Consider the following 25,507-nt stretch of genomic DNA (forward strand, 5'->3'; position numbering starts at 1 on the left):
TACTTTTATGTGCAGGATCCCAACGTTACCAGCATTTAATAAATGTTCAAAGTCAGCCCATCAGTGATCTGATTTGCAGTTTTATGCTTTGCTACTGAAGATTCCCATTTAAAGGATTCCACATCTATTATGCTGAATAACAACCATTTACAAGCCAGGGCTCTGGAAACACCACCAGTGAAAGGCTACTTTAACTTACAAGTGGGAGCACAAGAAGTCAGACCACATCAAATCACAAATCATGGATATGATATGTGCCTCTTTCTTATTGCACTTTGTCTTATTATGGAAATAAAGACATAGACAAGAGTAGGTGTTTTAGGCGATTTCAGCAATGATCCTCAAGAAGGATCATTTCATCATCATAAGAGATGCTTTAAGTTCACATGTGTTTGCTATATAAAAATAAGTGAATTAAGGAGAAGTGTATGTATCTGTCGTTTCCACTGGGGGGACAGGAATGTATCATTCTGAGGAGAGAAGTTTTTCCATTCCTTTTCCTCTTCTACACTTTCCTGATTTCTTTGCATTAAAAGAAGCATCAATATTTAAATAGTCAGCATTTTTAAGAAAAAAAATTTAAAAATCCATGAATTTCAGATATTAACTCAATAGATGACTTATTTTTGCAGCAATTTTGTACTGATTTCAAATGCTGAGATGCGTTCCAACTATTTTCTTTGGGACTAATTGGCTAATAATAACAATGGATGCTGTCATTGACTTGAATTCAACATATCTAATGCCTTCTTCTAGAAGACAATTTTAATAAGAAATAAAGACATTTTTATTAACTCAAAACTCCAGCATGTTTTGTTGCTCACAGGCCTAAGCAATGTTTATTTTATGTAGGCATTTATTTGAAGTCTGCGCATAATCATGTTTTTGTTCCTAAAGGACTGGAAAAGAAATAAATATTTAAAGTTTGCTGAAAATAAGCATGGTATGCTTAAGTTTGGGCTTGGTTTCTGAGCCATGGTGTTCCATAGTCAAAATGTAATGTAACATGGTAGTTTGCAGTGAGACTTTGCAGTGTTTGAACTTTTTGATTCATAAACTTAGATAAACTTTTCTTTCCTTGTTCCTTGAACTCCTGCCTTTTTTTTTTTTTTTCATTTTTTTTTTTTTTTTGGCAGGTCAAACACTACTCTTCTGCATTTCTATATGATTATAGAATAGGATGGAGGGGATGGTAAATGGGAGACTATAGCTATTCCCTTAAGCTTCTGGACTCCTTTGGAAAGTTAGTAAACTGTGGAGCTTGAAGCTAAGGCACAAAGGTATCAGATGAGATTTCAGTGAGCTTTCTCATTTTTGTGATTAAAATTACCTCAGGTTTTTTCATATTATTGCAGATTATTGAAGTCACAAACTGCTTACATAAACTCCACCCATTGCAAAGTTGTTGCCCCAACAACTGAGGACTGTCAGACTTGGAGTTTCCTCTCCATACTTTTCTCTAGCTACTGCATGTGAAAGGCAGATATTTATTACAAGAAGAAGCATCAGATTGCAGTAAGGTTGAGAGGAGTGGGAAGATCATCACCCCTTATACTTCACCTCACCATTCATTGCTTTGGTGGTAAAACCGAAACAATGGTAAAATACTAAATCATCCTCACAGACACACATTTCAAAGGGTTTGGTTGGCTCTGGGGAAATGAGGCCAGGAAATGAGTGCCTGCTCTCCCTTCTCTTCCAGAACAGTCTTCACCTCTTCCTCTGGGATATTCAGAGGAGATTGGGGAAAAGAATCTGATAAATGAGTAATTCTGAGGGATGTTCTGAGAGTTTCAGTCTTGGTAGTTATTAAGGTGCCTTAACTGGAGATTAGGGAGAGGGAACTGATCGGTGGGTTACTGCTAGAAAGGTTTCATTTACTGTAGAGGCCTTTTATCCCTTGAGAAAATCCTGAGGATTTATGGTGTATTCAAATATTGGGGAATACTTGAACCATAAATGTGACTATTATTGACAGAAAATGTGGCAAACGTTCACTTTAATTGAAACCACATAAATTAGATTGGAGGAATTAATTAAAAAGTTATAGACATCTGTTTTGAAATTGGAGGGTTCTCTCTAGGTATTGGAAAGGGCATGATAAGGCAACTTGAAAGATAGCTCCAGTACAAGAAAAGCTAATTGAAACATTTCTTTTATTAAAACAATAGTTCCTATGTGCCTCCTGAATGAAGTGTCCAGAATAATATCAGTGGTAATTAAACTGTATTTCTGTCAGTTAACAATCCCATTTTCAAGATGTCTGATTTATTACAAACACACCTTGAGAAGTTTATTTCATTAGTTTACTTCGTAGAACTCACTGCTGTTGCAGAGTTTGAGTTCATTGATCAGCTTCTTCTAAGCAGAATGAATGCCTCTCCCTCTTTAGGAGCATAGATTTTGATGTATCATCACTGAATTTAGCTTGCAATGGGAAATTTAGTAATCTGTTTAGTTTCATAAAGGGATACTAGTACTGAAAGAATTCTAATGATAAAGATACAAAAGTTTAGGGGAACAACACAGCTCCATTTTTAGTAGGTTTTGTGCTGCTCTTAGTCAATTTTAAGCTTACACTTTTGAGTATTTTCTAGAATTATCTGTTGTAAAATGCTCATGTCGCACGTTTTCCAAGTAGTCTTTGAGAATGAATTCTATAGGTTGCAGCTGCTTAGATGTTTCCCCCAGGTACTTTTTTAAAATTTTCCTATATTTAATTCCATTATATTACCACTGTTGTATTACCCCCAGACCATGTTAAATGTTTGTTCTTCTTAAGTTCCAAATGGATCCTTCAAATGGCTGCAGCATTTTACTTTTCCTGGCGGTTAAGTGTCAGAGTTTCTTGTCTTGTTTCTTGGAGTTGGTAAAATTGTTGTCATTGCCATCTTTTCAGTGGCAGCGTGTAAGAGTCCTTGGCAAGCTGCCCACTCGGTGTCTTACTAGTAGTCTGTTTTGATACATGTCCTTCCTAATGAATACCCACTGTACATGTCATGAAAAATAAAATATTTCTTGCAATCACAATGGAGTGGTGGCTTTGTCTAGTTATTTAAATTTCATAATTTCCCTTTGTATTAGACTATTACCAATGTCATTTGATACAGATTCAAGAATCCATACAGTCTCAATTCACTGGGTATTAAATTGTCTTCATTTTCTAGTTTTACCAGATGCAGGTGCTGTATAGATAGCCCTTCACTGGTTTTAGGTTTTGCAGTGCAATAGTGCCTTCATGTACTGTTTTCTCACTGTATGGCTCTGTAATGAATTAAAAGTATGAATGCTGAGGACCCGAAGGATTCTGTTAGAGGAAATTTTAGGTGGATTGTTAATATAGAAGTTTACTCCTCATAGCTTCAGCACTTTAGATCCTGTGATGACAATCAATAATATTTATTCTTTTTTATGTTGCTGAGTTTTACAGAATAAAAAAATTTTACTTGAAATAATGTAAACTTGCTACTTTAAGTAGCAATGGGAAATGTGACATAAGGGTGCAGAAGTTTTCAGTGACCTTGTTCCTGGTCTGTACTGAAATAGATACAGTAAGCAAATTGTTATTATCAGGCAGAGCAAGGAGTGTTTGTTCTTTGGGGAGGCTGCTCTCAGGGGATACTTTCTAGATGATAATGAAATTCCTTTTTCATCAATTTAGGATTTCACAACTGCTTTGGAAATAGTGGGATCATATGCTGTAAAAATGGCAAAGCCTGGTTAATACAGTTACTGTAGATTCTTTTATACAAAACTGCATTTTCCTTCCTTAAAAAGGTGTGCATATATATTAATGACCCCAATCTTAAGTTGAAGGTCATCTGTAACATTGTTATGATTGTTGTCTTGCTATTATTGTTGTCTTTGTTTATTAGTTATTCATGAATTTTCTTGCTAAATAGTAGGCAGAATCTGGTAGTCAATATCTAGCTTTCTGTGTAGCTTTCAGGATGAATCATTTTATCGAGCCAAGAGAAAGAAGGACTGTTATGGAATGTCATCTTTAAGCAAAGAGTGTCTTTTTTTGAGAGAAAAACTGCTCAGAACACAATGTTAACAGAGACTTCCTGGGGAGAGGCCTCCACCCCCAAAAAAACCCAAAACAAACAAAAACCTCCACAACATAACACCAAACTAAACCCCCAAAATATTTATACATCCCAGTAATTTTACAAATAAGGTGGTCTTATGTAACTTGATCCTAATTCCGGAGTGATAAATACATGTAGTTGCAGGTACATTCTCTCACTGTCTGTTTACTACCCTTGCAGATGCATCTTTTTAATTTTGCCCTTTTTTTAGGACTTTCCTGCTTATTTGGAAAGAAAATAAAATATAAATGTAAAACTCAGTATATGCGACATGGAAAACTCAATATTATTTGAAACTCTTATTAATACTGTCTTGCCATTTTAAAAAGTATAGCAATCATAAAGGATAACTAAACATAAAAGAACTCACTTCAGCTTTTCTTCATGAAGAACAAAAGCTAAAAGAAAAAAAAAAGAAAATGTTTTATTTATGAATAAAACCCCTAAGAGCTGAATGGCTTTCCTGTACCACATGTGCTTGTAATTCTAAATAAAGTTCGGTCTTATGGAAAATCACCTTTCTAATATTTTTGCTGCTTGTTAATTCTCTCTGTACTTTGCACTTAACTCTGAAAGCGATGAGATCTGCTGATAGCTCATATATAAGAATATACTGCAATTGTTATTTTGTACTCTCCAGTCTAATATATTTTATTTATATATTTATAAATATAATTTAGTAGAATTAGTACATACCTCTGATTCCTTTTTATGACTTTGTTTGGCATCTTCTAATGGCAGTGCTTGTGCATGTTTTGCAGTGCATACCTCTAATAGCAGGATGTCTGTGATCATCTGCAATTGGGCTAATGCATCTTTCTGTCTGTGTGTTATTTAAAAAGAAAAAAACTAAAACTTCTCTTCCCAAGACGAGTGTTATTGCCAGTCCATTATTGGAGCTTTAGATTGCATTCAAGTACTTACTGAAAGTGAAGGTTTTATCCATTTCACCTTAATTTATTATGCAAAAAGTAGTTATGTATGAATGACACTTGAAATACCTTCAGTAAGCTATGAACCAGAAGTCAGTGAAGAGTCCTCAATAAATAAATAAAATCTTCAGGACTTTCAGTACTATTCCATGGTCATGTATGAGCAGTTTTTCCAGACACATGATGGAAAAAAAAAATAAAGTGATGCAATAACTTAAAGATTTCACAATAGCGGTTTCAATGTCATAACATTTGTATTACTTCCCAAAGAGTATCCTCAAAATGCTGTTTCTCTTAAGTGTGGAACTGTTTTCTGAGTAGACTTGAGTAAGGTAAAGTCTGTTGTGTACATTGGGATACTCATGGACTAGTAGACATTTGATGTTATGCTAACATTCATTTTTGCTCTGTAAAAGAACAAGGTGCTCCAGTAATAGAAAATGTGCAGATTGCAAATCTAATGCAGTGTAAGAAGCAAGCACTCTCCAAATAACCTTTTTGCTAGTTCACACTGCTAAGTTATGGGAACTGTAGGACCAAAGAATAAAGAAGTGTGTAATATCGCCTATCAGTCAAAATAATTACTTTAAAGACTCTAATTTTCTCCTCTCTGTTTACTCTGACACTTCTTCCAACATCTATAATTTATTTGAATGAACCCATTTCTTATTAATGAAAACATCTGTTATAGGCTAGAGAATAGGAAGTGTTTGTAACTTAGACCCTTAAAATAACTCAAAAGGAGAGCTTAAGACTCTTTGGGAATTTCAGAGATGCTATAATGTCTTATACCATAGCATGAGGGCAAATGAGGAAACTCTTTGACTTAGTATTAATTTCATGTAATGCTTTGTCATGCCTGTCTTTTTCAAAAGAAAATGCTTTATGACATGCTGATACAGTTCATATTTGCCTTCACCTCAAGTTTCAACTGACCGTAGTCATGGAAGTTACCAGAAGCCGAAGAGTCGTTTCTTGCTTGATCACAGAGTCCTTAGAGTTAAGCAAAAGTTGAGGACTCAAGATTTTCTTAGGTATTTTGTTGGACATTGATGGCTAAAGTAAGCTAAGTACTGTAATGGGGATTGTCTGATTTTTTTGTGTCACAGAATCAGGTATTTTAGGTGATGGAAGTGGTTGGATGTTGTAGATATTTGTTTGATCTTGAGGTAATGGGTGAAGTGAACATGCTGGGGCTCTTTCTGATTGATCACCCTAACCTGGTCACAGTAAATGGACAAATGAACCGGCAAGTTTAGTGCTGTGCGGAAGATGCTGGTTTTATGGGTTAGAATCGGAAGCTGTAAAGGCAATGGCCTTCATTATCAATGTTATTTTATTAATACAAATGGGCAAAAGATTATCCTGCAAAAGAATTTCTCACCTGAAATATGGAAACAAATGCGGCTTCTTGCCTTTCTTTTAGTCTAAGCTATTTCAATTTATTGTATATATAGAATATGAAATATTTGCATCGCGTCAGTATATGCACATAGTCATTGTTTTGTTTACAAAGAAATCCTAAGCAACAAAACAAAAATTACACTACTGACATCCAGTGCATAAGATTTTCTGCTCTTGCTCAGCTTGTTGAGATGCTGGGTGCAACCCTTAAACTCAACAAAGAAAAAGGATTATGGAACTAGAAGACTGACAGTGTTGCTACTTACTACTAGCAGCTTCTCTGACATCCAGTAATAGTTTACTGAATGCATTTCATGCATTTTATTGATAGATCTTTCCTTCTGTTATTCCCCCATGCAGGACATGGCTAATTTTCGTGTCTTATTTTGAGGCTGACTCCCCCATAAAACTAACAACAGGATATCTTGCACTTTAACAAAAAAATCCATCACAATGACCAAAAAAAACCGACAAAAAACCCCCCAAACCTGAAGGCACTTTGGAAATGGAGACAGTGTTGAGAAGAAAGAGAAAACATCTTTTCTGACAAATGGAGAAAGTTTGCTTCCACTAAACCTGTGTAGCAACTGAAGTTTCTGTCAAAAGTTGCAAAGATGTGTTTCATTAACTGGGAAAGGGTGATGCAGATTTGATGGATTTTTGGTCCGTCTTGTGCATTTTTGCATAGAATTTGCTAGCAGATTGGAAGTCCAGTAAAAATGAAGGAAAAACATTATTTAAATTAAAGTGTTTTGCATGCCTCTCCAATTAAATAGGAACTTTTGGAAATGTTGATTAATGTCTTGCCAACTCTTGTTCTGTTTTTTTCGTATTAAGATTATTAGGAGAGGTCATTGTTCTGTCAACAGAACTACGTTCTGATTTTAATCAGAATAAAGCTTACCTTTCAAAACTTGCCAGGGTTTTGCCTGTATCGTGTGTGTATTTTTGTTTTGTTTTATTTGTTAAGCAGTTAAGGCTTAACTGGATTTATTCAGACACAACTCTCCTGTAACTGTTGCCAGCTTTTATTGTGCTTGTGGGGAGAGCAAGGTGATCTGCAAGTTATTTGTGCTAAGGAGAGTCCTGCTTGACAGAAGCCAAATGCCCTTCAGAATACACAGAACAAATATAATGCAGCTCATATAACCTCTGTGCTGTGTTGCTGTTGGCACCCCATTACTAAAGCAGCTGTTAATGATTTGCTGTAGTTTGAGTGGGACAGCTTCAGTCACAGTTCATGTGTTTCAGGGCACTTGGGATCATCAGTCTCAACACTTTCCTCAAGTAATCTCGTCTGTGGTGGAAATGTGGGGTGGAAACGTGGTTAAAAAGGGGGACAGGACATATTCTCGGGTTCCACACAACTGAACAGGCTAAGACTTTTCTGAAAGTTAATTGATTTGCAGTCTGAGTAAATGTTGTTCTGAACACGAAGTCGTGGGTTCGTGGAGGCAAAGAGCATTTCACAGCCATGGTGGATTTGCTGCTGTGTGACAGCTCTGAACTCCTACAACTGCTGCAGCTGCCTGACTGTGGCTGGTGCAGAATCCCAAGTGCTTGAAGCTTTCTTGATTGCACAAACATACAAATAATATCCATGAGCCAAATTTGGGTGAAATTTTGTTGAAAACTAGCGAGCCCCGAGTAGGACATCTTTCTGGGTCCAGTAACTTGTCCCTGACAAAAAGCATCCCACTGATTTTTCAGAACTGGATTGTGAAGGTGGATGATTTCCTGCCTGCCACTTGCTTCCTCCTCCTCCTATTTCTTCTTCTCCTTCTCCACCTCCCTGACTTTGAGTTTCTTCCTCTCCAATCTGGACTTCTGGCTGACTCTTCCACAGCAGAAATTATAGCTTATTTTTTCTGGCAAATCGCTTAAATCCTAAATCAACATTTAGGGACTGTTTGACTGCAATGCTTCCCAATCCCAGTGAGTCATGTTGGCAACCTGTGTTTCTAACACATCATCATCTGCAAATATTTATAGACTGCTCTGTTTTTCTCTCTGCCATGATATAATAATGAGCAATCAAATACTGATTGATTTATTTATTTGGGTATTGAATAAGTTCTACCTTTATATGTCATTTACAAAAAAAGTATCTTGGAATACCAAGAGGTGATGCACTTCTTTACAAGGAAGAGATGCCTTTGCATTGGGAGAAAACTGGATGTTAAACAAACCAAAATCCGCTTGGCTGAGAGGGCTGCTCTCCAGAGGCAGAGTGTGCCTGACTGAAATCCAGTAGTGTAGGTGGTAGGAACTGAGACTTATGCTATGATCAATCAGGTATGAAGACTGTGGGTTTGAGAAAAAGCTTTCAGTGGGGGATTTGCACTTGAAAATATTTCCCCTCAAACCTGAATCCAACTTTGGAGGCAAGGTAGGCCTGAGCATGGTATCTATCAAAGGCATCGAATTTGGACTATGGGGGCAATTTGGAGACAACTGTGACTTAGCACTTACTGACCAACAGAAAAAAAGGAAAACTTTGAAGCCAAATCATTTATACATTGCTTTAATGTATTTTAGTGGTTTGTTTTCTATACCTGATTCTCTGCTCATAGATCAATGAACAGCTTTTAATACTGTTAATGTTGGAGTGAGTGAAGGAAGGAGGAAACACCCCAACACACGTGTCACAGACACACATTACCCCCAAATCCCCATCAAACCAATGATGCAAAGGCATTCGCTCACCAGCTCCCCCATGCTAACCTGGAACTATAGCTGTCTACACTGGCTTCGCCAGAACTGTTACTGGTGGGATTTTATGTAATGGCAGTGAGAAGTGTAACATTTCCTTAGTGCTGTGTTACATGCCTTGGTTCTTCCTTCATTGGATTTTTGCTCCTTTGTGCTTCTGTACATGCTTTGTGTGAATCTTTTTAAAAATGATACTGTGTGCTGTGGTAACTTTGAGTACTTTTGAAAGGCTGGGGAAACAAGACGTTTGTGTAGTTCTGAAGCTGTTTTCTTCAGCAAGTAACTTCTAAGCTGGTTTATATCTGAAGTAAAAACTTAAAGGCTGCCCTTCGTGTTGTATGAGATATACAAATTATCAGAATGATTATACCTCTGGCAGTGTTTTGGGGTTACTTTTGTTATGTTGGGGGGGGGTTCTTTCCCGTAAAATTTGATGATTAGATTGAGCAAGTGGGATGACATATGAAATCTTGGTTTTGATAGATTTCCAGAAGAAACAGCCAGACGATGACTCTACTCCCAGCACAAGCAACAACCAGTCAGATTTGTTCTCTGGAGAAACGAACAGTGACAACAGCAATACCTCTCTAACCACGCAGGCCGCTAATTCCAACCAGCAGCTTTTGACAGAACTGAATGTAACTTCACCGAGCAAAGAGGAATGTAAGTGCACGACTCCTAAGTGAAAGCGAAGGAGGCATAAACATTTTGCTTTGTTCTCAGGTTTGGGTATTACTGACTCCGTTTGGAAGTAAACGGCCTGACTTTTGGGGCGAAGGAAAAGGTTAGAAGCTATTCACAAAATAGACACTGATGGCTTTAACCAAAGAACAAACTAATCATAGAGGTTTTTAACTAATTTTATGGCCATTTGAACTGCAATATACAATTTAATTTTGAGAAACTCCTCATGTTGCTGGTAAATTCATATATATATTCCAGCGTAAACACCAGTATCTTGTGAAGTTTGACTTTAAAACATGTTGGTTTTTAATTACTGCAGTTGCACATAACACTGGCTGTAATGCATGTTTGTCTGAGGTGCTGCTTGCATAAAGCTTGTTTCATGTGGTAGTTCATCTATTCTTTCACAACCCATCTTTCTTTTATATTGAACTGTCAGGCAAAAATTCTCCCCAAAGGTAAGTTAGGATGGTAAAAATTAGTAAACACAGTGAGACAAAATTGTCTTTTAAATTATTTGAAACCTTTATATAATAAGTTCATCCTGTATCTAATAGATTGAGTTTTAAAATCTGCATTCTACAACCTAAGCTTCCATGTGTAGTTTGTAGTTTCATTTTCCTTCAATTGTAGCTTTATTTTCGAAAGTGCTCTATGGAGAGAAACCCTCTTGAGCTGAATATACTTTAGGTTGTGGCCAGTAAATAGATATACACATTGCAAGAAAATGCTGGGTTTTCAGTAGGAAATTTGCAAAAGTGACTCTGGTTCTTCAACATTGAGGCAACTGCTGGAAATAACAATGCTGACAAAGCACTAGGACTAAAAAATCTTCAATATACTTGCTTTCAGTTGTGTTAACTGTTTGCATGGGATGATTTTGCTGAGTTGCCAAAGTATTTATTCTCTTTACAGGTCTGAAGAGCTTTTACTTATGCAGATTGGGTGTGGACAAAGCATAAAATATGATTTTGGGATTGCGGTAGCTTATTAGACTAACTAAAGTAAAATTTTTAAACTGAGATATTGTTTTCTCTTTGAGAATATTGTCAGAGATACAACACTGTTCAAATGTGAATGATCTGATAGTACTTCTTGTAGTAAGACTAAACTTGCCATGTAACTCTTGTCTCTCCTTCACATACACAGTTGCTGCTGACCACCCTTCATCTCTTCCTTCTGTCCAGTGCTTCTTCAGGGGAAACCTGTAGCCTGCCGTAAAAACAAGGCCTTAAAACAACCTTCCTGGAGAATTCAGGAAAACACATTATGCTTCAGCAACACATTTGGCCTTCACAGGCTTACTGGCCAGGATCTACTGTTTAGTGTTACTGGGTGCTCCTCTAATGCTTACTGGGTCAGGTTTTCTGAAAATTTGTTCAGGTAGAAATTAAATCGTATTACAACAATGTATCTCTCTTGTGGATGGGAAGGACTTGGTAAGTGAGAAGGTGATTACAGGGATGAGAGTGAAATTAAATAGTGTCCTTAGTCCTGAATTGCTGCAAGCCTGTGAACATACACTGAACATGATGGATATTAGGCAGCACAGCCTGCAGAGCATTTGAAAATATTACCTGTAAAAAAAACCCTCTTTATGACTTCCTGATGGGGTGTTTTTAAGTGAAATACAGTAGAGAGATTTATTTACGGCTTGAACTCTCTCTGTCTTCTCTCACATCCTCACTATCTCTTTAATGATGCTTAATATCATTTACCAGAAATAATTATACACAGATGGAGCTTTTCTGATGGATAATGGTCTCTGTGTACAAGGTTCTTTCTGTAATGAAGAATGTCCAAATTTTAAATGTCTTTTTGATTTTAATTTGAAGGTGTTTTTTTCTATACAACGTTATTTATTTTGGAGCATGTTCTATAAAGCACACGCTGCTCCCACTGTGTTCCTCAAAGATTCATATTTTGCACTACCATGTGAAGATGTACAGCTGTGTTTTGTTCTGAACAGAATTGTGGTAATTCATCAGAAACCAGTGTATGGGATCATTATAGTAATCCCTATCAAAGTGTGGAAAAATTGGACTACTAGTGAAAGATTCTCATGGTGCATTCCACACCCCTCTTTTTCTTTTCAAGATTTTGAAGAGAGGTATTTGCAACAGTACTTGAGTCCATAGGGTAAAAAGAGTGGATAAAATTGCAGCAAATCATTTAGGCAAATTAATTCATGTTATGACAACTGAAGAGAACCATAGAAATCTCCTGTGGATAAGATACATATTCTGTGCAAGAGGAAGTGAAGGTTTTTTGTACTTGCTTTTAAGTAGCCATTTCCTTTTTCAGCACAGAATGAATGATACAGGAGAAAAGTTCCTTGGACTGTATTTTGCAAGAGTTCAGTTTGACAATCACAAGTATTTCTGTGTTTTTTTGTAACTGTTTTGATTTTATGTGCAAGTTGCATTTGCATTCCTGAGTGTCTTACATACATACCTAGGTTGTAGAGGCTTTCCTTCTCCCACCATCCTCAGTTCTGAAGAGTAACCTATCGCAGTGGTTGCCTTGCTGATTAATATCTCTCCCTCTAGCAGGTGAAAGATAGTTCTCAATCTTATATTTACAATCAGTGAAAATGTATTAAAGATTTATGCCCAGAGACAATGATGCAACTTCAGTACTTTTTTTCCCCCCTCCTTCTCATTTCATTTTATGAAATATTACTGATCACTGATTTTTAGAAAATGCTGTTGCAACTGGGGGAGGAATAGTCTATGAAATTCTTTTTTTTTTTTGCCCCTACATATAATTCTTGAGTTGACTGTTTCTATCCAGAACCTTCAGGTCTCATCAGTTGCAGTCAATTTTCAGAAGTAAACTTGCAGACAAAGAGTATGTCAATGTTGATGTATCTCTACTAAGTCTAGATTTGCACAGTTTTTAATTATCTTTTTCTTAACAGGTGGTTAGATAAGTCTAACTTTTCTTCTTTTGCTGCTTTATGTGCAGATAAGTTTCATCTATTCTCATTTTTTCCCTTCCATCTTCTCCTTTCATTTAGGAGGTCCTAAGGGTAGTTATTTCTGCATCAGTCACCATATCAGCCAGTTGCTCTGTCAAAGATTTCCTTTTCTTATTGGGTGGGCAAGGTTTTTGACTATTTTTAGCAGACAGGAAAAAATGGATTTGACAATAGACCTTGTTTCTCTCTGTCCCTACCTTCAGCCACCACCACTCTTAAGCTTATTAAGCAAGGTTCTATGTATCTTGGTAAAGAAAAGGTCACACTGCACATGGAATAATTTTGCTTAGTTTCAGACCTTCATTGCTTTCTTTGGGGCTGTCACATTATTTTTCTGTCACTATGTGAGTAGAGCTAAAGCTAGTACTGTGCAGGTTTGAAACTAACTCTGTTGTTATGTGACAGGAGAAATGTCAATGGAAGAACAGTGACTCTGGCAGCTTGATCAGATTTGGTATTTCAGTAGTTTTTAACTTGGGTTGACAGGATTTTATTTTAATTATGTGCTTAACTTTTCTTGGCCTCCTTGAATAGCAAGAACCACAATTGAAAAAGGACAAAAGGAATATCTGATGTTTCTAGAACAGTTAAATGCTCTTCATTTCTACATTGAAGAATTTAAAAGAAGATAAACAAAGATCTGAGATATTGCTGTGAATATCAGAAAATACACTGGAGATTTCAGCCCAGAAAGAAGGTGATGATCACTGACCACACCTTACCTCTGTGTGTGCTGAATTTTAGATGCCCAAATACAAAATTATTTCATGACTGCAACTTTGGCTAGTTTTTGTATACCCTCCAGAATTCAAACTATTGCTCATCAAACTAAGTGTTTAAAACATTTTTAATTTATCTCAAATATTTAATTTTGCAAGGTAAGTTTGAAGAATGGGTTTCAATTGTTTGTTTTATTAAGTATTTGCATTTGCTGGAAGTACTAATATACCCCCAGTTTTGAAGTTTTTTTATTGAAGTTACTTTATGTACATTAAGCATACTGCATCTGAGACAAAGATGCACTAGGCTTCTATAAAAGAAAGGTGAGAGATTGTTTTTTCTACTGCACCTGCTGTTCATACTCTGAATTTCATTGCTTGTTGAAGCATGACTGGAAAAAGCCACATAGGCTATAGAACTAGAAATATAATGATATTTTTTCTGTCTGTGGAATAGAATAAAAAGAAATGCCAGTTTTTTCAACCTAACTTTATGAAAAATGGATAAACAGGTGTGTTCTTTATTTCTTTCTTGTCGAATGGCCTTCTCTCTGACACAATGCAAAAGGTTTCTGGCAATTTATAACAACTTCACAGTTTTTGCATTTTGCCTGAGTTTGTGAGTAGAGTCATAGATAACAGCTTTCCTATGTATGCTCTGAAAAAACTTCATATTTTGAATTATTATTATGATATCCTTAACTGAGATTTGGGCCTTTAAAGTAAGGACAGAGATTTTTAAAATGACAGATAGTTTTGAATGCCATTCATTGCATACTTTTCTAAATGCCCCAACTTCGAAAGTTCAGTTGCTTATTGCAGTAGAGTCAGTTTTGTGCATCCTGTCTTTTTTGTTTTGGTATGTTTTGGTTTTTTGTATGTTTTGTTTGGGGTTTTTTTCCTAATTCTGTTTATGGGAAACTTTGTTTTCTGGCTCATCTCTGAAAGTTACATGCATACCTAGTTCTGTAAAGTATTAAATGTATAAACAGACCAAGCTAGCTGCCTATTTTTATCTTGCTTGTCCCAACTGGTTGTAGAAAATGATTTGTTTTATTGCTAACCTGATTTATTCTCATACCAATTTGTACGTTTTTCTCTGATTCAAAAGAATGCATTAACTGGTAAAATTATACTGAGTTACAAAACTAGCCTACCAGATAGATAGATGTGATTTAGTTTTAAATTAAACTTGTACTCAGACAGAGTCGAGAAAGCTGTGACTGGGTGATGGTGATGATGAATAATTCTAGTTTTCTTTATCAGCGTACAAGATTATCATGTGTTCTTTTTCAATGTAGTCAGTTTTGTATCAGAGCAAGAGCGGACACATCTCTAATATAGAATATGCATCTGACTTTTTTTTTGCTATTACAGACATCTTTGGGTTTCTGTGCCACAGAATAAGAACCAACTATTTTCTCAGGCTTTTTCTTTTATTAAGTTAGAGAATTGTAGAAGCTGTTTTACATTTTCTGGTATTTTTTTAGCCTTGTTTTCATTAGAAGCTATTAACAAATAATGTTTTGGTACTGGTTTTAATATTAAAATTAACTAATTGAGGTTTTTTATTGGATTATCATTGAACCTGGTTTTTTTTAATATTTATCACAAAATACCTATCTCTTAGTATCAATGCAAGCACTTTTTCTCTAGGAATTTGCAAGAATGCTTTCAAATATAAAACCGTATTGAGTTGTGGGCTATTTGTCTTTTGAGAGATGCTACTAGTATTAGGTGCCAGTACAAAACATACAGGAAGTTAGAAATTTGAATAAAACAGTATCTAGAAGTGTCATCTTCATCATCTTTTCGTGGATGTAGATCTTTCTGTAAGTTTCAGTCTACTCCCTGCAGTCTGAATTTCATTTAAAGAACATTTTTGGGTTTTCTAACATCATAAGCAAAGATCTGGCACATAGATTTATGAAATGAACAGTTCTTTCCACGTCTCTGGCATGGTAATTTTGAAACATAATGAAGACTAGTGGAATAGTACCACTGTTAATTGTTCCTTCTGATTTATAGTCACTTCACACTGCAGAGTAGACAGTGTGTCCTAGGGTCTCATTTATTAAAGTGAAAGGACCCCATGGAATATGAAGCAGAAACACAGTCACATAAGAAAAATGTGGGTTAGAGCTGCACAGTTATTGAGGTTACATAAAAATTATTTATAAAAATATAATTTAACTGCTGGTTTCAAAAGCACATTTTTACACTTCAACTTACAACTATAAAGTAGGAAAGTATTATGTCTGTTTTACAAGAGAGAAGACTGAGGAAAAAAGCAGGTAACAGGGTTGAGACAATAGCAGGGAAGAAGGTGGAATCTGAATCCTATCTCCCTGTACTTCATTGTAGTTGTTAAATTTACCATCCATTCAGCAACAAAGCAGTCCAGGTTTCATTTCCTTCAAAAGCTGCATGTAGATAAAAATCCCCAGAAGTACATAAAGGCAGGTTTGTAAAAACAGATTTTAAAAAATATATATTTTTATGTAATATAATCCTCTTTCTTATCTGTTTAGTAATGACATCACTGAAATTATCATGCAGCTTACCCATTTGCAGCAAATAAGTAGTTCTTAAGTGTTATAAAGTTCTTTTGCCTTTTTTCCTTAAAGGTAGCGTGTTCTGTCTGTGCAGACTGAATTTAGAGATTTATGTTCATTCTTGTTTATGTATTGGTGTTTGTAATCAATGACTGTCTTCAAACTCAATTGTGTAGATTAATTAGATTATGTCTCTACCAATTCATGAAATACACAACTAGATTACTGGTTTGGACAGGTTTCCCAAGATGGATTCTTTCCTGTATTGCAAATAGCCATGACCTTTTTCCTTTCCTGGCTAAAACACTGCTGTCCAAGGAAATTCAGCTCTGAGTTATTACCCTCCTCCAGCCTGTTGCATGCAGGGGGTCAGTGTACTTTACCTAGGAAGGAGCCATCACAATACCAAAAGCTCAGAGTGGAGTTCATGTATCCTTACGTTCCTGGGATCAAGTGTTACTGGGCTCCAGGCTCCTTCACTTATTTTTTTCATGTTTGTTCATTATCTGACTTGCAGTTTTTGTGGTATCTGAAATTGTTTCAATGTATTGCTGTAATTTAGACTTTGTACTCTTGTACAAACTTGGTTTCACTACGTTCTACATTTCTTTCTCTGCTTAGTAAGTGCTTCCAAGTGCTGTTCAAATCCACTTGATGTGTGTACTCTGGGCTCTTCCTCAAACAGCAAGAAAAGGGGGGCTACCCTGCTATTTAACTTTTTTCCTGCATGGGAGGTTCTAACTGAGTGGAGTCACTTCACTTTACAAAGGCCTTAGGAAGGGGAGACAAGAAGTTACCCTGACTCAGGGTATGTCCTCAGGACAGATGCTACTTGGCAATTGTTAATGTTGTTCAGGAAGGGAGGTGCACAATGCAGAAGAACAGTCTAAAAATTTAAACATATAGAGGTTGTAGTAATTTGTAATAGTAAATAATAGCAATACTAATGTCTCTACAGAAATACAAGCAATATATAAAATTTTTGGACAGCTAGCTAGCTAGAGAAATTGGATTTGAACCTGTTTTTCCAAACTGATATATTTTGAGTACAATTTAACAGGAAGTTACAGAAAGCTGTGGATATCATAAGCCCAAAACATAGCCGCTACGTTAACAAGACCTTTTGTATTAATATGTGATAAGGTTCAAGTTAAAAGATCCTGTTTTATCCTTTATTAATTCTGTGTTTGAATTTGCAAATGTGAGTCTTCTCACAATTCTTGTAATTTCTTCAGTAGCTTTTAGTATTTTTATATTTTTAATCAGCTTTTAGGATTACATTATCACTGGGCAGTGGCTGCTGTTGTTTGAAAGAGGAGTTGCAAATGTCAAAAACCATACACTGGGAAAAATAGGAGCAGAAACTGTTGTTTAATCTGTTAATTGGATATAGAGTAAAAATATTTTATATATTTTAATCTCTTTTTTGTGCTGAGAAGTCTTACAGCCCAGTGGGTTATATTTGAAGCTAGACAGGTATGGCCTTTCACTGTCCACTGAAGTGTTTAATGTAGCACAGTTAAATACCCTAGAAAAACTTATTTTTTTGGCGGTGAAGATGCATATATGTCCTGAATCATGCGAAGTTATAAGCCTACCTTTGTGAATAGCCAAGAAGGACTGGTGTTCTGTTGTTATCTGACTTCCCTTTCTCACATGCAGAATTTTTATCAAAGCTGTGAGAAATATACTGCCCTGTTTCAAACAGTACAAAGATGCCTGAATTAGCAGTTATGTATACCAAAGATTCAGCATAGTGGCTTCCACACAGAATTGCACAGTCAAGCCCATAGTACTGAATTATGCATGACATTTTTAATGGTGGAACAAAGAGTAGCAGAAGGAAATGCTGCAAAGTACGTGCTGCCTTCGCTGGTTATTAGGCACTAGTGTACGTGCATGCAAATCCCAAGATATTCTTTGTTGAAACTCTGGTGCTGTGCTATACAAATCAAAGCTGTATGAAAGCAATACCTAATGAGGGAAGAATAAATAATAGAAAAACTCTGACACAGGGAAGTGCAGAATACATACCAACTTATTGTACTTCAGAGAGTGAGAAATGAAGTTCTTACATTTAGCTGGATGCTGAAAGTATCAGCTAGTGTAAATATTTACTGTACCATAATTACAAGGATTAGTCTTATTTGTTAGTCCACAGTGATGATGCCTCTCACTGTCTATTCAGTGAAAATTGGGAGAACGTAACTAAAATTATTTACGGAGGAGCTGCTGCATCTTAAGAGGCAGCTGTGATCTAAAGGCAGTTCATTGAAATTCCTTACCCTGTTGTATATATTGTTTACACAAATTCCATATTGAAACCAAATACTTGGTCTTTGAAAGTTGAGACTGACTTAACAGACCTGCTCTGTAACCTTTTAGATATTCAAAAGGTTTCAGTAGAAAACTTGGTAAGGCTTCTGTTCTGATTTTCTTCCCAAATGTGCCAAACCCTAGACCAGGCATTTTTGAGCCTTTTATAATAGTATTACTAACATAGATCAAGATAATATTTTCATTGGTTTTATATTCTAGCCTAGAAAAAGTTATGTTATAAAAAATTATTTCAGCTTACTTGACCATTTCTGGTTGTTGTGAAGCAGTTGTTGCTTGCCAGTGCTATCAGGCCTGAAGAGGGCACCACCTTGGTGATACCAGGATGCTTGAGCCATCCATTCACGATGCTTTATTGTTGGGTAGGAAAGGCATCCGCCCCAGGACTCCCAGTCCTCCTCACTGCACAAACAAGTTTTGCTCTTCTCATATGCAGACTTGACCCTGCAGAGAGGTCCCTACCACTCCCCTCCACTTACCTGTGGAGTTCAACCATTTCTCACCAGCTCCCTCCTTACGAGCCTCCAAAATCTAACTGTGCCTTGCAATACTGTCTGTAGCATCTGCCAACTGCTTATGCTGTTGCATGTCACGAAGAGCAATTTCTTATGTCACGTTCAGTAGTTTCTCCATGTCCTGATACTTCACTTAACCTCAGGCCAGGCCCTTATGAGCGGCCTTAGTGTTTACCTGCAGGCCAGGCACTGGCTTGCTGGCCTTTGCAACCACCTTTTAAAAGATTACCTGTTGCAGTTGTGAAATGGTGCATGTTGCCAGAAGGACTTTTTGGGAGAACAAAAGACTCAAAAATATACAGGTTCTCTGGAAAATGGGAAGTGTAAAATGCTGTTCCTAAGTGCATTTCGTTGAAATCAAATACGCCAAAGTAATTTCCTGACATATTTTCCTCCCAACTGCAGAAATTTATTTTCTTTTTTTTAAGTGCTGCTTTCCAGATATGACGTGACTGAAAAAAATATAAAAGAAAAAGTATTTTTCAGGGCATGAAGACTTATGTTAAGGTTATCCTGTCATACTAAGCTCTGTTCTATTACCTGCAAAGTACTACTATATCACCAGCAGTTCAGTGCAAACTTGATTATTGGTATTTTGATAGCCAAACTCTAGTAGATCTAACTCAATTTCAGGCTCTCTAGCATCATCTAATTTATAATATCCAGTTTTCAAAGCTATGATGTGTTATTACCTCTGGTAATGTTACTGTCAATTTGTCTTGGCTTCCCTACATGGAGTTTATTTATTTATATTTACTGCAAGTCACTGAGTACACTCAATTGGTTGCTATTTTAACAAGATCTCTGGAGAACTCCTCAACGATGATGCATGTTAAGGAAAAAGCCAGAAAGCGATTTGCTACCAAACAGATACCAAGACGAGTGGGCAAGAGTCCAGAGCTGAAAAACCTAAAACATGGAAAGAGGTTGTTAACATATGCTTGTGCCACACTTAAAACACATAATGAGGACAAGATAAAAGTGGAAGGTGTTATCTCTGGAATCAGTTGCAAGGTTCCTGTTGACATCAGAGAAGTGATCACTTTGTCCGTCTCGTTACTCAGTTAGTTAGATACATTTCTAGCATTGCAATTGTAGTGTGTATTTTCCTAGAAATACCTCTTGAAGTATTTGCAAAGTATAACTTTGTCCCAACTTTTCATCCATTTTTTTTCAGTGCAAGACATATTCAGATTTGTCTGGGAAAGAAATATTGAGTAGTTGAATACTTCCATATGTGCTTTCCAAAGACAAATGCTCCTCAGTGTTTTATGTTGCTAAGTATAATCACGATGTAGTTTTAAATGCTAAATACAGGTGATATTTTGAGACATATGATTCTCTGTTTCCAGGTGGGCCATGCACAGGTACAGCTCATGCCTCGTTAACCACACCAACCAAAAGATCTTGTGACTCAGGTATGTGTTTTGTGGGGATCAAGGAATTAGTTTTTGCATGATATTTAGCTGTGTGGTTTTAGTTTAATAGTAAAGGGTAGTAACCATATCTGGCAAATGCCAAATGAAAATAAGTATTGTTGCTTTGCTGACAGAAACATATATATCTAAGGATTACTATGGCAGATAGTTCATCTGAGAACTAATTATGGAATTATGTTAAACATAATTTCATAAATACATTCTTCTTTCAGTTAATCTTTGTGAAAACAAGATATACACGAGTAATTGGTTTGATTTACTTCTAATGATTGTGATAGTGTTCTGCAAATCCTCCCCTTGAAATGCTAAGTATTGAGTAGAAAACTGTTTGGAGTATATTTACTTTCCCTGACTGAAGACACAGTATAGACAGCTGATGTTTGCATTGAGACTAAATTTTACCTGCTTTGGGTCATTTTGATGCCTTTATTTCTACATGCAGGATATAGACAGATAATCTCTCACAGTGCTAGTATTAGTAGTGAGAAGTTAGGTCATTGCCAGGCTGAAGTCACGGCTTCTGCGTGAGATCTGTCATGAAGAATCATGTGAGCACTCATTCAGGCAGGCAGCCAAGTTACCTGCATTGGCTCAGGTCTTTTTCAGGCTTTGGTTTTGTGTGGATTAAGGAGAACTCATATGATCCTTTCCACCAATACCACTTTAGGAAGCTATAACCTCCTGTGGAGTGGTGGGTGTGTAGGTAGTGGTAACATTCTAGCAGTCTGTTTTTCCAAAATAGTTTTTGCCTATATTTTCATTTATGTACCAGTTGAGCCATATTGAGTGTACAGAAAGGAAGGGTATTCCTGTTTGATTAAGGGCCCTTATTCTTTAAGGAGTTCAAGGTAAATTTCCTCTGAAGTCATTCTTCCAAAAAGTATTTCCAGTTACTGTTGTTTAGCTGAACTCTAGTTATTCCATAGATGTATATTGTTAGCTTGTAGCAAATATGTGATATTGTAAGTTGGCTTGTTCTGCAGTGAAGGAAGGTTACAGAGAAGCTGCCTTACCTTGCACTTGCTGCAGGTGCAGACTTCTCAAGTGATACATGATAATCTGTGACAATGCTGTGAGTATTTTTTGCCAAAGAACTCTTGGAAGTTTGACACTGAAAGATACTTCTCCAGAATAGGAAGACTGGATTTTTTTTTCTGTGTAGACATGGAGATGTACCTAAACAAGATGGAATGTTTGCCACTTTATCCCTTGCAAACTAACCCGCTTTGCTTATGGTATTACTAAACTGTATTTTGTTTACATGTTAGCTTTTGTAATGTTTCACTCTGGTTTTCATTGCAGAGTAATTTAATAGCTTGCTATGGTGCTATAGATACAGTGAACTAAGAGTACTGTAAGAATATATTTTTTAAAATATGCTTGTAATTAACAAAAAGGAATGTAAGTTCTCTGTTTGGAGTGTCAAATGGCAACAGTAAAAGCTCCTTAGAATAAGGCAGATGAAGCTGAGACATGTTGAAAAATATCCATTAAATGTTTGGCTGACTGCTCTGTAGTTTTCTTATTTTTGGTTTGTGCTAATGTTTGGTCTCTATATGTTATGGTTTTCTATATTATTCATTTAGTGTGTTTTGCAAGAAGGCAATGAGATGACCTTAATTTGATGCCACAGCTATCATCTTCACTCAACTAAACCTAATGATTTTATATTACCTCAATTTCTGATGTTTTTTACATTATTTGTTTAGTAATCTACATATTTTATTTATAGCTCCTTACACTAATAAAAACCTGTTACCAGGAGTTACAGTTTTCTTCTTCAGATCATGAATTTTTAGCAAACTTTTGGTTTTAAAATAAATTACCGTGTTTTCATGGGAATTGACAAGAAAATGTTGACTACAAAATATTACCCAGAAATACTGTGACATCTTCAGGCATAAGCAGCATACCATGAAGGCAGACATTTGTCATGGTTTAACCACAAGTCCAAAACATAGCCCCATATTAGCTACTATGAAAAAAATTGACTCTATCTCAGTCAAACCCAGCACATTCTTTTACACTACATTCACTTCAGCTTAGGGTCCCTTCCTAGGAAGCTATTTAGGTGATGGAAGCAATATTTGTAAGTATTCTACATTTCTTCTACCTGGAAGAGCTTTGAAGGAAGAATGTTGTGTTGGATTTCATCTGTATAATTCTGTTCCCCCTTCAAGCATAGTTTTTGCCTAAGGTTCCCTCAATCAGCATTTGAGACAGAAAATTAGAAATTTGACCTACTTATGAGTTCCTATCAGGAGGATATTAAGGAAGACACAAACCTTTCATATTTTATTAGTGTGAATGTAACAATTGAAGAAAGATCAAAACAATAAATCTGCCAAGACACAGGAAAAATTCTCTCACAGAAAAAAAGTTTTTACCTAATACACTTGTCAACCTGCATGCTGTAGGAGCTGTTCTGATAAAAAATAGTGTTCTGACACCAAATAGTGGGTTTTTTCTTCCTGTTCTCCAGAATCATCACCGTGGTAAAAAGTATTTCTATTCCAGTGTGCCCACAGGACAAGGATTATAATGAAAGGAATGAATAAAGCCTTGCAATCATTAGTTTGGATGATGCCTCAAAGGTTTTTGAGAGCCAGCAGTCTGAAGACTTTACAGTGAAAAAAATGGGACTGTGTGGCCTAGTGTATAGCCTCTTATGTATTTTGATTTGTTTCCTAATGGTTAGGTAATGTGATGATTGATGGCAGATACTGTGAGGCTTACTCTAGTCTGCAGGGCATCCAAATCCCATTTATATCAGGTGCCCATGTTGTGGAAGTGCAGTACCAAGTGGCATATTACTCTTGTTTTTCTGCTGTACAACTTTAATGATGATTTACTACACAACTCTGAACAGCCAGATTTTAAAACATTTTCATGCAGCTTAAAGAAACATGGGAAAAAATCAATGGAACTGTGTGAGTGTGCTCAGTTAATTTTTAATTGTGCAATAGAAAAGGTGGTAGAAACAGGCAGATAAAATGTGGTAATGATACAATCAATTCATACATTATATCCATAAAGTCGGTGAGGTTTTAAGTACTTTATTTCTCAGTAGCAGTTCATGAGAAATGTGCATCTGTAATACTTTGTATGGTTATATGTGTAGATAGCTCAGATTTTATGAGAATATCTGTCGTAGATTGGTGTGGTAGTGTTTATATTGTACAAGATGAGTATCTGTCTCTTTGCTCTATGTGTTTTCTGATTTAAAATATGAGTCTGGAAGATGGAAATAATTCTTTCACTGCTTGGGTAAAGTGGCTAGGCAGGCCTGTGGTCCTTTTTGAAGTTTCTAGTTTATTGATGTTCTTATACTAAGACATGTTCTTGCTTGTAGCAGTGCCAGGAATCTAAATGCTTTGAGGCTGAACCTGTACAATTGAGAGGATAGCCTTTTAGGAGTTCCAGGAAGGTCAGGTTCTGGAAATAAAAGTACACAAATTTTCAACCAGAGCCAAAACCACAAAATCATTAAACTGATATGATCTTTTTTTTTTTTAATCAATCTCTATGTATTGAGTAAGGACAAGAGGACCTCATACCACTAAATAGATTTGGTTTTTTTAATTGCTCTGAAGTGTTAAGCTCCTGAGCAAAAATACACAAAAGATTATTGAAGGGGGCTTTATAGCATTAAACCAACTTTGAGGTATGTTTTCATTGGTGTTCCAGGGGACTATTAAGGTGTTCTTTAGTGTTTGACTTCTGGAGGGCATTGTGTTAGAAATCCAGCCTTCTTGGAGCTCTTTCAACGACAGGAAAGTGATGATAGAACAGCCTTCAAGCAGCATAATAAATCACCCAGCCCTAGCAATAATAGTGCCCATTAGGGACACTCTTCCCCCCCAACTCCTCTCAGTTTCCAGCTGTACTAATAGAACAGCACATCAAGCAAGGCTGTAAATAAAAGTTACAACCTAATAGGTGGGTGTTGAAGTGGAACGGACAGGAGCTGAGGCATGGAGGCCTTATTACTGCTCATCAGCAATTATAAACAGGATGAAGTGTCTGGGACTTGCACTGATACTGCAAGAGCTAATAGAGGCTGGGAGATGACACTGTACCACGATCAGGTGATGCATGTTGATGGGTTTTTACCACCTCATCTTATTGCCTATTTCTGTGACATGCTGTATTATGTGTTCTGTGCTTCTGTATCTGTCTAGGTGGACAGATTGGTTTCCACTCCCACTGGTTATCTAAGAGCCCTCTCAAAGTGTTTTGATTATTATAAATTAAAATCCTTCTAATGGTAAAGACCATAATAGTCATACCTGTAAACAAAATTAAGGACTTGTTCTAATTGTATGATTTATTTTCTCTATCACCATTTTCAACTTTAAAAAGTCACTCTCATTCATAAAAAATAGTGGGTATGGTTCACCTGAACTTTCTTTTACACTGATTGCATCCCGTGCATTTTAGACTAAATGATTTGCAACCAGTGTGGTTGGAGAATCCAGAGTGATGAGTTTTGGGCCAATATATCAAAAACTTTGTTAAAAGTCAGCTATAGCAATGGTGATCGTTACTTCTGAATTTTAAAAACTTCAGCGGTTCCTGGGAATGTTTATAAAAGCTTGTTAACACTCAATAATAGGTAATATTTTTTTAAAAAAAAGTCCTTGATTTTTATATATCACAGTCTAGCACATTTCTTTGCTAGATGTCTAAATCATCTCTTTCCAAAACTGTGGTGAAAAAAATACCTTGAAATTTATCCTGTACTTGCTTTGATCTAAAGAGAAGTTTTGCAGGCATCTTCATAGTTCATACATTAATCACTCATGCTGTTTACTTCTGAAGATATTTTTTTTTCTGAGTAGTGGAAAAAATACAGCATTTGGAAATGAAAAGGTGTGCAGCAGCATGACAGCAAGTCAAAACAGTGACTCCTATCTTTGTCTATTGAGTACAGTCAGGATAAAATAAATAGATTATTTTTCTATCTTATGGTATTAGGACAGGAGTACTTACATCTGCTTGTGTTAAAGTACACTAAACTGAAATGAATGGAAACTTTTCATAGTATTTCTTTGAAATTAACTTTCATACTTACTGGTTTCCAGGCGTACGTTTTCTTTGCATTGTTCATAAAGTGAGAAAGCTAGATAGTTGAAGTGT

At 36.2% G+C, this 25,507-nt stretch overlaps 1 protein-coding gene across 2 annotated transcripts in view; it reads left to right on the plus strand.

The window, feature by feature from the left end:
• ZFAND3 (zinc finger AN1-type containing 3) overlaps positions 1–25,507 on the plus strand; it is a 134,665-nt gene that overhangs the window by 75,288 nt on the left and 33,870 nt on the right. For both annotated transcript variants that reach the window (XM_027735021.2, XM_039389482.1), the window contains exons 4-5: positions 9,623–9,802; positions 20,282–20,347. In XM_027735021.2, coding sequence (XP_027590822.1) covers positions 9,623–9,802; positions 20,282–20,347 — 246 coding nt within the window. The remainder of the gene's footprint in view (positions 1–9,622; positions 9,803–20,281; positions 20,348–25,507) is intronic.

The sequence above is a fragment of the Pipra filicauda genome, unplaced genomic scaffold (genome assembly GCF_003945595.2).
Source record: "Pipra filicauda isolate LSUMZ 115617 unplaced genomic scaffold, ASM394559v2 scaffold72_size3293161_pilon, whole genome shotgun sequence".
Taxonomy (NCBI): Eukaryota; Metazoa; Chordata; class Aves; order Passeriformes; family Pipridae; genus Pipra; species Pipra filicauda.